Source organism: Oncorhynchus clarkii, chromosome 13 (assembly GCF_045791955.1).
Source record: "Oncorhynchus clarkii lewisi isolate Uvic-CL-2024 chromosome 13, UVic_Ocla_1.0, whole genome shotgun sequence".
NCBI lineage: Eukaryota > Metazoa > Chordata > Actinopteri > Salmoniformes > Salmonidae > Oncorhynchus > Oncorhynchus clarkii.
This window is the reverse complement of record NC_092159.1, coordinates 6,138,065-6,151,776: the sequence shown is the minus strand read 5'-3', so window position 1 is coordinate 6,151,776 and position 13,712 is coordinate 6,138,065. Positions and strand designations below refer to the sequence as shown.

The 13,712-nt window shown below is 52.9% G+C and overlaps 1 protein-coding gene across 1 annotated transcript in view; it reads left to right on the top strand.

Moving 5' to 3' along the window:
• The window catches only part of LOC139424207 (adhesion G protein-coupled receptor L1-like), a 96,619-nt gene extending 84,693 nt beyond the window's left edge, over positions 1 to 11,926 (top strand). The window contains exons 23-29 of the mRNA XM_071175886.1: positions 1,794 to 1,962; positions 2,735 to 2,890; positions 4,060 to 4,156; positions 7,240 to 7,362; positions 8,378 to 8,398; positions 8,728 to 9,723; positions 9,889 to 11,926. Coding sequence (XP_071031987.1) covers positions 1,794 to 1,962; positions 2,735 to 2,890; positions 4,060 to 4,156; positions 7,240 to 7,362; positions 8,378 to 8,398; positions 8,728 to 9,723; positions 9,889 to 10,724 — 2,398 coding nt within the window. The 3' untranslated portion in view covers positions 10,725 to 11,926. The remainder of the gene's footprint in view (positions 1 to 1,793; positions 1,963 to 2,734; positions 2,891 to 4,059; positions 4,157 to 7,239; positions 7,363 to 8,377; positions 8,399 to 8,727; positions 9,724 to 9,888) is intronic.
• Positions 11,927 to 13,712: the final 1,786 nt, after the last annotated feature.

Below are 13,712 nucleotides of genomic sequence, written 5' to 3'. Positions count from 1 at the left end.
CTCTCCCCCCTAACCCCTCCCTCTCTCTCTCCCCCCTAACCCCTCCCTCTCTCTCTCCCCCCTAACCCCTCCCTCTCTCTCTCTCCTCCCTAACCCCTCCCTCGCTCTCTCCCCCTAACCCCTCCCTCTCTCTCTCCCTCCTAACCCCTCCCTCTCTCTCTCTCCTCCCTAACCCCTCCCTCGCTCTCTCCCCCTAACCACTCCCTCTCTCTCTCTCCCCTGACCCCCACCTCTCTCTCTCTCTCTGTTCCCTAACCCCCACCTCCCTCTCTCTCTCCCCCTAACCCCCACCTCCCTCTCTCTCTCTCCTCCCTAACCCCTCCCTCGCGCTCTCCCCCCTAACCCCTCCCTCTCTCTCTCCCTCCTAACCCCTCCCTCGCTCTCTCCCCCCTAACCCCTCCCTCTCTCTCTCCCTCTCCCCCCTAACCCTCCCTCTCTCTCTCCCCCCTAACCCCTCCCTCTCTCTCTCTCCTCCCTAACCCCTCCCTCGCTCTCTCCCCCTAACCCCTCCATCTCTCTCTCCCCCCTAACCCCTCCCTCGCTCTCTCCCCCCTAACCCCTCCCTCTCTCTCTCCCCCCTAACCCCTCCCTCTCTCTCTCCCCCCTAACCCCTCCCTCTCTCTCTCTCCTCCCTAACCCCTCCCTCGCTCTCTCCCCCTAACCCCTCCCTCTCTCTCTCTCCCCTAACCCCTCCCTCTCTCTCTCCTCCCTAACCCCCACCTCCCTCTCTCTCTCTCCTCCCTAACCCCTCCCTCGCTCTCTCCCCCTAACCCCTCCCTCTCTCTCTCCCCCCTAACCCCTCCCTCGCTCTCTCCCCCCTAACCCCTCCCTCTCTCTCTCCCCCCTAACCCCTCCCTCTCTCTCTCTCCTCCCTAACCCCCACCTCCCTCTCTCTCTCTCCTCCCTAACCCCTCCCTCGCTCTCTCCCCCCTAACCCCTCCCTCTCTCTCTCCTCCCTAACCCCCACCTCTCTCTCTCCTCCCTAACCCCCACCTCCCTCTCCCTCTCTCTCCTCCCTAACCCCCACCTCCCTCTCCCTCTCTCTCCTCCCTAACCCCTACCTCTCTCTCTCTCTCTCCCCCCTAACCCCTCCCTCTCTCTCTCCTCCCTAACCCCCACCTCCCTCTCTCTCTCCTCCCTAACCCCTACCCCTCCCTCTCTCTCTCCCCCCTAACCCCTCCCTCTCTCTCTCCTCCCTAACCCCCCCCTCCCTCTCTCTCTCTCCTCCCTAACCCCCACCTCCCTCTCTCTCTCCCCCCTAACCCCCACCTCCCTCTCTCTCTCCTCCCTAACCCCCACCTCCCTCTCTCTCTCTCCCCCTAACCCCCACCTCCCTCTCTCTCTCCCCACTAACCCCCACCTCCCTCTCTCTCTCCTCCCTAACCCCCACCTCCCTCCCTCTCTCTCTCTCCTCCCTAACCCCCACCTCTCTCTCTCTCTCTCTGTTCCCTAACCCCCACCTCCCTCTCTCTCTCCCCCCTAACCCCCACCTCCCTCTCTCTCTCTCTCCCCCCCTAACCCCCACCTCACTCTCTCTCTCTCCTCCCTAACCCCCACCTCCCTCTCTCTCTCCTCCCTAACCTCCACCTCCCTCTCTCTCTCCCCCCTAACCCCCACCTCCCTCTCTCTCTCTCTCCCCCCTAACCCCCACCTCACTCTCTCTCTCTCCTCCCTAACCCCGACCTCCCTCTCTCTCTCCTCCCTAACCCCCACCCCCTCTTTCTCCTCCATGCCTCTAAACCTCTCCCCATCTCCCTCTCCTCTCTTCCTCTCCTCTTTCTCCCTCTCTACAGAGCGTGGACTGTGGGTTCGCTCACCCTCCTCTTCCTCCTGGTGGTGACCTGGTCTCTGGGGCTCGTCTTCCTCTCATCTCCCTCTCTCCTCCTCTCCTACCTCTTCTCCTCCCTTAACACGGCCCAGGCTCTGCTCATCACAATACTGTTCTGTACACTCACTAGGAAGGTAGGTGGGGTCTCAATACTGTCTCTACACTCACTAGGAAGGTAGGTGGGTTCTCAATACTGTATGTACACACACTAGGAAGGTAGGTGGGTTCTCAATTGTTCTGTACACTCACTAGGAAGGTAGGTGGGGTCTCAATACTGTCTGTACACTCACTAGGAAGGTAGGTGGGTTCTCAATACTGTTCTGTACACTCACTGGGAAGGTAGGTGGGGTCTCAATACTGTTCTGTACACTCACTAGGAAGGTAGGTGGGATCTCAATACTGTCTGTACACTCACTAGGAAGGTAGGTGGGGTCTCAATACTGTCTCTCACCAGGAAGAGGTGGGGTCTCAGTACTGTCTCTCACCAGGAAGAGGTGGGGTCTCAGTACTGTCTCTCACCAGGAAGAGGTGGGGTCTCAGTACTGTCTCTCACCAGGAAGAGGTGGGGTCTCAGTACTGTCTCTCACCAGGAAGAGGTGGGGTCTCAGTACTGTCTCTCACCAGGAAGAGGTGGGGTCTCAGTACTGTCTCTCACCAGGAAGAGGTGGGGTCTCAGTACTGTCTCTCACCAGGAAGAGGTGGGGTCTCAATAATGTCTCTCACCAGGAAGAGGTGGGGTCTCAGTACTGTCTCTCACCAGGAAGAGGTGGGGTCTCAATAATGTCTCTCACCAGGAAGAGGTGGGGTCTCAGTACTGTCTCTCACCAGGAAGAGGTGAGGCTGATCATGTATTGTATTATATTTTCTATGTGTTTCAGTATATACGGTGTGTTCATGTTTGTCCAGGGCCATAAGGACTATGGGAAGTGTGTGCGTCACTCCCAGTGCTGTGACTGTTCCTCCACCACCAGTTCACCTGGCTCTGTGAAGGGCGCCGCCCTACGGGCCAACAACCGCTACTGCAGTACCAACCAGGCACGCAGGGCTACTGCTAACAGACAGGTACACACACACACACACACACACACACCAGCACGCAGGGCTACTGCTAACAGACAGGTACACACACACACACACAACAGCACGTAGGGCTACTGCTAACAGACAGGTACACACACACACACACACAACAGCACGCAGGGCTACTGCTAACAGACAGGTACACACACACACACACACACAACAGCACGCAGGGCTACTGCTAACAGACAGGTACACACACACACACACACACACACACACACACACAAAACAGCACGCAGGGCTACTGCTAACAGACAGGTACACACACACACACACACACAACAGCACGCAGGGCTACTGCTAACAGACACGTACACACACACACACACACAACAGCACGCAGGGCTACTGCTAACAGACAGGTACACACACACACACACACAACAGCACGCAGGGCTACTGCTAACAGACAGGTACATACACACACACACACACACACACACACACACACACACACAACAGCACACAGGGCTACTGCTAATAGACAGGTACACACACACACACACACAACAGCACGCAGGGCTTCTGCTAACAGACACGTACACACACACACACACAACAGCACGCAGGGCTACTGCTAACAGACAGGTACACACACACACACAACAGCACGCAGGGCTGCTGCTAACAGACAGGTACACACACACACACACACACACACACACAACAGCACGCAGGGCTACTGCTAACAGACAGGTACACACACACACACACACACACAACAGCACGCAGGACTACTGCTAACAGATAGGTACACACACACACACACACACACAACAGCAGGCAGGACTACTGCTAACAGACAGGTACACACACACACACACACACACACAACAGCACGCAGGGCTGCTGCTAACAGACAGGTACACACACAACAGCACGCAGGACTACTGCTAACAGACAGGTACACACACACACACACACACACACAACAGCACGCAGAGCTACTGCTAACAGACAGGTACACACACACGTAAGACACACACACAACGGCATGCAGAACTCCCGCTAACAGAAAGGTACACAAACACACAGTGACTTCCTGATGAAAGCTATGAGTGTGTTGTAAACAAGTGTGTGTCCGTGTGTGTGTGTGTGCGTGTGCGTGTGTGTGCGTGTGCGTGTGTGTGCGTGTGTGTGTGTTGCAGAGTCGCATTAGGAGGATGTGGAACGATACAGTGCGCAGACAGACTGAGTCTTCCTTCATAGCTGCTGATGTTAACACCACACCTACACTCAACAGAGGTCAGTCCTCTCCTCCTTCTCATCCTCCTCTCCTAGCCCTCTCCTCCTTCTCATCCTCCTCTCCTAGCCCTCTCCTCCTTCTCATCCTCCTCTCCTAGCCCTCTCCTCCTTCTCATCCTCCTCTCCTAGCCCTCTCCTCCTTCTCATCCTCCTCTCCTAGCCCTCTCCTCCTTCTCATCCTCCTCTCATAGCCCTCTCCTCCTTCTCATCCTCCTCTCCTAGCCCTCTCCTCCTTCTCATCCTCCTCTCCTAGCCCTCTCCTCCTTCTCATCCTCCTCTCCTCTACTCCTCTCCTCTAGTCCTCTCCTCTAGTCCTCTCCTCTACTCCTCTCCTCTAGTCCTCTCCTCTACTCCTCTCCTCTAGTCCTCTCCTCTACTCCTCTCCTCTAGTCCTCTCCTCTAGTCCTCTCCTCTAGTCCTCTCCTCTACTCCTCTCCTCTACTCCTCTCCTCTAGTCCTCTCCTCTACTCCTCTCCTCTAGTCCTCTCCTCTAGTCCTCTCCTCTACTCCTCTCCTCTAGTCCTCTCCTCTAGTCCTCTCCCCTAGTCCTCTCCTCTACTCCTCTCCTCTAGTCCTCTCCTCTACTCCTCTCCTCTAGTCCTCTCCTCTAGTCCTCTCCCCTAGTCCTCTCCTCTACTCCTCTCCTCTAGTCCTCTCCTCTACTCCTCTCATCTAGTCCTCTCCTCTACTCCTCTCCTCTAGTCCTCTCCTCTAGTCCTCTCCTCTACTCTCCTCTAGTCCTCTCTCCTCTAGTCCTCTCCTCTACTCCTCTCCTCTAGTCCTCTCCTCTAGTCCTCTCCTCTACTCCTCTCCTCTACTCCTCTCCTCTAGTCCTCTCCTCTACTCCTCTCCTCTAGTCCTCTCCTCTAGTCCTCTCCTCTAGTCCTCTCCTCTACTCCTCTCCTCTAGTCCTCTCCTCTACTCCTCTCCTCTAGTCCTCTCCTCTAGCCCTCTCCTCTAGTCCTCTCCTCTACTCCTCTCCTCTAGTCCTCTCCTCTAGTCCTCTCCTCTAGTCCTCTCCTCTACTCCTCTCCTCTAGTCCTCTCCTCTAGTCCTCTCCTCTACTCCTCTCCTCTAGTCCTCTCCTCTACTCCTCTCCTCTACTCCTCTCCTCTAGTCCTCTCCTCTAGTCCTCTCCTCTAGTCCTCTCCTCTACTCCTCTCCTCTACTCCTCTCCTCTAGTCCTCTCCTCTACTCCTCTCCTCTACTCCTCTCCTCTAGTCCTCTCCTCTAGTCCTCTCCTCTACTCCTCTCCTCTAGTCCTCTCCTCTAGTCCTCTCCTCTACTCCTCTCTTCTAGTCCTCTCCTCTAGTCCTCTCCTCTAGTCCTCTCCTCTACTCCTCTCCTCTAGTCCTCTCCTCTACTCCTCTCCTCTAGTCCTCTCCTCTAGTCCTCTCCTCTAGTCCTCTCCTCTAGTCCTCTCCTCTAGTCCTCTCCTCTACTCCTCTCCTCTAGTCCTCTCCTCTAGTCCTCTCCTCTAGTCCTCTCCTCTACTCCTCTCCTCTAGTCCTCTCCTCTACTCCTCTCCTCTAGTCCTCTCCTCTAGTCCTCTCCTCTAGTCCTCTCCTCTACTCCTCTCCTCTAGTCCTCTCCTCTAGTCCTCTCCTCTAGTCCTCTCCTCTAGTCCTCTCCTCTAGTCCTCTCCTCTAGTCCTCTCCTCTAGTCCTCTCCTCTAGTCCTCTCCTCTAGCCCTCTCCTCTAGTCCTCTCCTCTACTCCTCTCCTCTAGTCCTCTCCTCTAGTCCTCTCCTCTACTCCTCTCCTCTAGTCCTCTCCTCTAGTCCTCTCCTCTAGTCCTCTCCTCTAGTCCTCTCCTCTACTCCTCTCCTCTAGTCCTCTCCTCTAGCCCTCTCCTCTAGTCCTCTCCTCTAGTCCTCTCCTCTACTCCTCTCCTCTAGTCCTCTCCTCTACTCCTCTCCTCTAGTCCTCTCCTCTAGCCCTCTCCTCTAGTCCTCTCCTCTAGTCCTCTCCTCTAGTCCTCTCCTCTAGTCCTCTCCTCTACTCCTCTCCTCTACTCCTCTCCTCTAGTCCTCTCCTCTAGCCCTCTCCTCTAGTCCTCTCCTCTACTCCTCTCCTCTAGTCCTCTCCTCTAGTCCTCTCCTCTAGTCCTCTCCTCTACTCCTCTCCTCTAGTCCTCTCCTCTAGTCCTCTCCTCTACTCCTCTCCTCTAGTCCTCTCCTCTACTCCTCTCCTCTACTCCTCTCCTCTAGTCCTCTCCTCTAGTCCTCTCCTCTAGTCCTCTCCTCTAGTCCTCTCCTCTAGTCCTCTCCTCTACTCCTCTCCTCTAGTCCTCTCCTCTAGTCCTCTCCTCTACTCCTCTCCTCTAGTCCTCTCCTCTACTCCTCTCCTCTACTCCTCTCCTCTAGTCCTCTCCTCTAGTCCTCTCCTCTAGTCCTCTCCTCTAGTCCTCTCCTCTAGTCCTCTCCTCTACTCCTCTCCTCTAGTCCTCTCCTCTAGTCCTCTCCTCTACTCCTCTCCTCTAGTCCTCTCCTCTACTCCTCTCCTCTAGTCCTCTCCTCTACTCCTCTCCTCTACTCCTCTCCTCTAGTCCTCTCCTCTACTCCTCTCCTCTACTCCTCTCCTCTACTCCTCTCTTCTAGTCCTCTCCTCTAGTCCTCTCATCTACTCCTCTCCTCTAGTCCTCTCCTCTAGTCCTCTCCTCTACTCCTCTCCTCTAGTCCTCTACTCCTCTCCTCTAGTCCTCTCCTCTAGTCCTCTCCTCTACACCTCTCCTCTAGTCCTCTCCTCTACTCCTCTCCTCTAGTCCTCTCCTCTACTCCTCTCCTCTAGTCCTCTCCTCTACTCCTCTCCTCTAGTCCTCTCCTCTACTCCTCTCCTCTAGTCCTCTCCTCTAGTCCTTTCCTCCTTCTATCTTCTCTCCTCCTCATCCTCTTTTCCTCTGGTTCTCTCCTCTTTCTTCCCCTATTTTGTGTTCTCTTCTTTTAGAGTCTTTCCTTAACTCTCCTCTCCCCCCTCTCCCCCCCTCTCCCTCTCTCCCCCTCTCTCTCTCTCCCTCTATCCCTCTCTCCCCCTACCCCCCCCCCCTCTCTCTCTCCCCCTCTCTCTCTCTCTCCCTCTCTCTAGCTGGCCTGGGTAACCATTTCCTGACTAACCCAGTGTTACAGACTCACCCTAGAGTCTCTCCTTATGACAGCCTACTGGCTCAGGGCTACAGCCAGCCCTCCCCTGGCCTCTTCACCTCTACTGGTACATCTATCTATCTGTATATCTATCTGTATATCTATCTGTATATCTATCTCTATCTATCTGTATATCTATCTGTATATATATCGATCTCTCTATCTATCTATCCATCTCTCTGTGTGTGTCTGTCTGCCTGTCTGTTTGTCTGTCTCTCTGACGGTCTCTCTCTCTCTGTCTCTCTCTCTCTTTGTCTCTCTCTCTATCTCACTACCTGTCTGTCTGCCTCTCTGACGGTCTCTCTCTCTGTCTCTCTCTCTCTTTGTCTCTCTCTCTATCTCACTACCTGTCTGTCTGTCTCTCTGACGGTCTCTCTCTGTCTGTCTCTCTCTCTCTTTGTCTCTCTCTCTATTTCACTACCTGTCTGTCTCTCTCTCTATTTCACTACCTGTCTGTCTCTCTCTCTATCTCACTACCTGTCTGTCTCTCTCTCTCTTTGTCTCTCTCTCTATTTCACTACCTGTCTGCCTCTCTCTCTATTTCACTACCTGTCTGTCTCTCTCTCTATCTCACTACCTGTCTGTCTCTCTCTCTCTTTGTCTCTCTCTCTATCTCACTACCTGTCTGTCTCTCTCTCTATTTCACTACCTGTCTGTCTCTCTCTCTATCTCACTACCTGTCTGCCTCTCTCTCTATTTCACTACCTGTCTGTCTCTCTCTCTATCTCACTACCTGTCTGTCTCTCTCTCTATCTCACTACCTGTCTGTCTCTCTCTCTCCCATCTCCTCTTTTTCTCTGCCTTATTCTTATTTTCAGTTCAGTCTGCATGTTGACGTTATTAAAAAGTCAGTCTGTTGTTTGTCAGTCTGTCTCTGACTGTCAGTCTTTCTTTTCCTGTCCTGATCGGTCCTGACCTGTCCTGTCCTTTCCTGTCCTGATCGGTCCTGTCCTGTCCTGTCCTTTCCTGTCCTGATTGGTCCTGTCCTGTCCTGATCGGTCCTGTCCTGTCCTGACCTGTCCTTTCCTGTCCTGACCTGTCCTTTCCTGTCCTGATCGGTCCTGTCCTGTCCTGACCTACAGGGACCTTCAGAGACATACAGAGTACGCCCTCCTCCTTTACCTCCTGTTGTATCAGTCTGTTGTATTTACAGATGTAATATATACAGTGTGTTGGTTGTATCAGTCTGTTGTATTTACAGATGTAATATATACATGTGTTGGTTTATCAGTTGGCAATTAACTTTATACATAAAAAAAATAGGTAAAAAAATATGATCCGCCTAAATATATGGACTCTGGATTGTCAATAAGTGTACTTCTCTCTCTCTCTCCACCAGAGGGCAGTTGTCTAACTGTGTACTTCTCTCTCTGCCATGTCACCCCCACCTCCACCCCTCCTCCTCCCCCCTCCGCCTCCCCCCGGCCACCAGAAGGTGACGTCCTGTCCCAGAGCCAGGAGATGGACAGTGTTTGTCTGAACGGAGGCTACAGCACCAACAGCTTCACCCTGCAGGGTCTGGGTGGGGGTGGTGGGGGGCCTCGGTCCGGGGTGGGTGGCAGCACAGACCTCCTCAGGGAGGGAGGAGGAGGGGGGGAGGACGCCTCCCCCGCCCCCCTCACCCCCCACGCCGCCGTGGGTCTGGGGGTGGAGCCTCACGGAAGCGGAATGCGGAGGAACCTATCGGACGCGACGGTCCTGGAGAACATGATCATCTCAGAGCTGGTTCAGAGCAACTTGAGGCCGGCTGCAGCCGCGGAGCGCTACGGCAGCCTGGCACGCCCCCTGGACCGACTGACACGCCCACAGCCCTCCGCCCACGAGAGTTGGACGGTAGCTCGGGTGTCGACGCACACACATGACCAAGATCCGACACACGCGCACACGCACCAGGACGGCTGGACGCATACACCTCGTCCTCTGCAGGACGTGCCGACACACACACCTCGTCCGCTGCAGGACGTGCCGACACACACACCTCGTCCTCTGCAGGACGTGCCGACACACACACCTCGTCCTCTGCAGGACGTGCCGACACACACACGCCAGGAGGAGAGCAACAGGAGCCAGCTGCAGCTGGGGGGCGGGACCCTCTCCCGTAGACTCCTCCTCCAGGACAGACAGACACGCCCCCAGGAGGCGTCGCTGCAGATGCAGACCGCACGCCCACATTCCACGTTGTCGCGGCAACAGCAGCAGGGCATAGGGGGAACGCTATCCCGTCACCGCAGCGGGGGTGTTGAGCCGGGTGGCGCGGGGGGTTCGGAGCGGGACCGTTACCGGGATAGGCCGCTTCCTCCTCCCCCTCCTCCTCCGCCTCTGGAGACAGAACCCCTGTATAAAGCCCTGGAGGATCCCCTTCTCTATGACCCCAGGGATGGAGGGGTGGAGGGGTGGAAGGAGAGAGGGGTGGAGAGAGGGGTGGAGGGTTGGAAAGAGAGAGGGGTGGAGAGAGGGGTGGAGGGTTGGAAAGAGAGAGGGGTGGAGAGAGGGGTGGAGGGTTGGAAAGAGAGAGGGGTGGAGAGAGGGGTGGAGGGTTGGAAAGAGAGAGGGGTGGAGGGGTGGAAAGAGAGAGGGGTGGAGGGGTGGAAAGAGAGAGGGGTGGAGGGGTGGAAGGAGAGAGCGAAAGAGGATTCTCTTCTCTATGACCAGAGAAACGGAGGGATGGAGGGGTGGAAGGAGAGAGGGATGGAGAGAGAGAAGGAGGAGCAGTTCCTCAGTGACCAGAGAGATGGAGGGATGGAGGGGTGGAACAGAGGGAAGGAGAGGAGGATGGAGGAAGGGAGCACTCAGTCCGTCCGTTACCTTAGCGACCCGGACGACCCTGACAGCTATGACCCCGTGACCCCTGACCTTGATCCTGACTCCTCCCCCATCTACACCCAGGATTCTAACCCCTCCCCCATCTTCACCCACAACCGAAACGCACCCCTAGATATATACACCCCAAATGTCTACACCACAAACTCACCTCCTGATACATACACCCAAAATTCACCCCCAAATATTTACACCCGAAATTCACCACCAAGTATATACACCCGAAACGACCCCCTCCCAAATGTCTACACCCGAAATTCTCCCCCGAACATCTACACTCGAAGCGACTCTCCCCAGCTCTACACCCGAAACTCACCCCCGCCACCACGATTCTACACCCGTGAATCTCCGCCCCTACTCCTGTCGTCCTATCCTGACAGCAGCCCCGAAGGTCAACCAGAGGTTAGCCCCACCCCTCGACCCCACCGACCCCCTTTGGAAGTCCCCTACAGCCTGGGACGACCCCCTCTGGGCCCCAGGCCTAATCACATGCAGACTTTCTACCAGCCCCCACCCCTCACACCCCTCACGGCTAATGGGGAGTTGGTTTACACAGAGCCCGCCAGCGAGGACGATGAGGGACAGATGCAACGGGTGACGAGTCTGTGACTAGGGCGGTGGTGATCTGGAGGAAGAAGAGGAGGAGGAGGAGGAGGAGGAAGAAGAAGAAGACAGTTGTTGCAGTCATGATATTAATTATCATAATCATTGATAAAGACCATTATAATGGTGATGGATTTTGCTGGCTATTGTTAAATTGATGATGATGGTGATGATAATGATGATGAAGATGATGATAGTGATTATGGTGATGATGGTGATGATGATGATGGTGATAATTGTGATGGTGATGATGGTGATAATTGTGATGGTGATGATGGTGATGATGGTAATGATGATAGTGATGATGATGATGATCACCTCATGATACCTACACCCGAAATGATGATGAAGGCTCCTCCCTGTCTCTTATCTCTTGGTCATCACAAGCTGGTCTCCCTCTCATGTTCTGTTTAAATACGTGATCCATTTTCACATCATCTGTGTATCTTTTCTCTCCCCATCCGTCTCTATTCCCCCTGTGTGTCTTTTCTCTCCCCATCCGTCTCTATTCCCCCTGTGTGTCTTTCCTCTCCCCATCCGTCTCTATTCCCCCTGTGTATCTTTTCTCTCCCCATCCGTCTCTATTCCCCCTGTGTGTCTTTTCTCTCCCCATCCGTCTCTATTCCCCCTGTGTGTCTTTTCTCTCCCCATCCGTCTCTATTGCCCCTGTGTGTCTTTTCTCTCCCCATCCGTCTCTATTCCCCCTGTGTGTCTTTTCTCTCCCCATCCGTCTCTATTCCCCCTGTGTGTCTTTTCTCTCCCCATCCGTCTCTGTTCCCCCTGTGTGTCTTTCCTCTCCCCATCAGTCTCTATTCCCCCTGTGTGTCTTTCCTCTCCCCATCTGTCTCTATTCCCCCTGTGTGTCTTTCCTCTCCCCATCAGTCTCTATTCCCCCTGTGTGTCTTTCCTCTCCCCATCTGTCTCTATTCCCCCTGTGTGTCTTTTCTCTCCCCATCCGTCTCTATTCCCCCTGTGTATCTTTCCTCTCATTGGTGTTAAATCATCTGGAACCAGTTGTTTAACCATTAACTACAGTCGCAAAATTAACTTTCCCCAAATGTATACGATTTTCAGAAATCCCGTTTGGAAGATTTCTGGAATCCTGACGGAATGGGCCTGCCTTGGCAGGGAATCCTGACGGAATGGGCCTGCCTTAGCAGGGAATCCTGAATTCTCCAACTGGGGTTTTCTGTAAAACTGTGGGAAAGTTACGTGAATTTTGCAACCGTAATCCATCAACAGAGTTTTTTATAATTGATTGGTTGATTGATTGATCGATTGGTTGATCGATCGATTGGTTGATTGATCGATCTATTGATTGGTTGATTGGCTGATTGATTGATTGGTTGGTTGGTTGATTGATTGATTGGTTGATTGATCGATTGGTTGATTGATCTATTGGTTGGTTGATTGATCGATTGGTTGGTTGATTGATCAATTGGTTGGTTGATTGATCGATTGGTTGGTTGATTGATCGATTGGTTGGTTGATTGATCAATTGGTTGGTTGATTGATTGGTTGGTTGGTTGGTTGGTTGGTTGGTTGATTGATCGATTGGTTGGTTGATTGATCAATTGGTTGGTTGATTGATTGCTTGGTTGGTTGGTTGGTTGGTTGGTTGATTGATTGATTGATCGATTGGTTGGTTGATTGATCGATTTGTTGGTTGATCGATTGGTTGATTGATTGGTTGATTGATTGATTGGTTGATTGATTGATTGGTTGATTGGTTGATTGATTGATTGATTGGTTGATTAATCAAAAGATTGATTGACTAGTTGTTGCTTACCCTCAATAGGGACTGCATCTCAAATGGTACCCTATATAGTGCCCTACTTTAGACCAGAGCCCTATTCCCTATATAGTGCACTACTTTAGACCAGAGCCCTATTCCCTATATAGTGCACTACTTTAGACCAGAGCCCTATTCCCTATATAGTGCACTACTTTAGACCAGAGCCCTATTCCCTATATAGTGCACTACTTTAGACCAGAGCCCTATTCCCTATATAGTGCACTACTTTAGACCAGAGCCCTATTCCCTATATAGTGCACTACTTTAGACCAGAGCCCTATTCCCTATATAGTGCACTACTTTAGACCAGAGCCCTATTCCCTATATAGTGCACTACTTTAGACCAGAGCCCTATTCCCTATATAGTACACTACTTTAGACCAGAGCCCTATTCCCTATATAGTGCACTACTTTAGACCAGAGCCCTATTCCCTATATAGTGCACTACTTTAGACCAGAGCCCTATTCCCTACATAGTGCACTACTTTAGACCAGAGCCCTATTCCCTACATAGTGCACTACTTTAGACCAGAGCCCTATTCCCTATATAGTGCACTACTTTAGACCAGAGCCCTATTCCCTATATAGTGCACTACTTTAGACCAGAGCCCTATTCCCTATATAGTACACTACTTTAGACCAGAGCCCTATTCCCTACATAGTGCACTACTTTAGACCAGGGCCCTATTCCCTATATAGTGCACTACTTTAGACCAGAGCCCTATTCCCTATATAGTGCACTACTTTAGACCAGAGCCCTATTCCCTATATAGTGCACTACTTTAGACCAGAGCCCTATTCCCTATATAGTGCACTACATTAGACCAGAGCCCTAGTCCCTATATAGTGCACTACTTTAGACCAGAGCCCTATTCCCTATATAGTGCACTACATTAGACCAGAGCCCTATTCCCTATATAGTGCACTACTTTAGACCAGAGCCCTATTCCCTATATAGTGCACTACTTTAGACCAGAGCCCTATTCCCTATATAGTGCACTACTTTAGACCAGGGCCCTATTCCCTATATAGTACACTACTTTAGACCAGAGCCCTATTCCCTATATAGTGCACTACTTTAAACCAGAGCCCTATTCCCTATATAGTACACTACTTTAGACCAGAGCCCTATTCCCTATATAGTGCACTACTTTAGACCAGAGCCCTATTCCCTATATAGTGCCCTACTTTAGACCAGA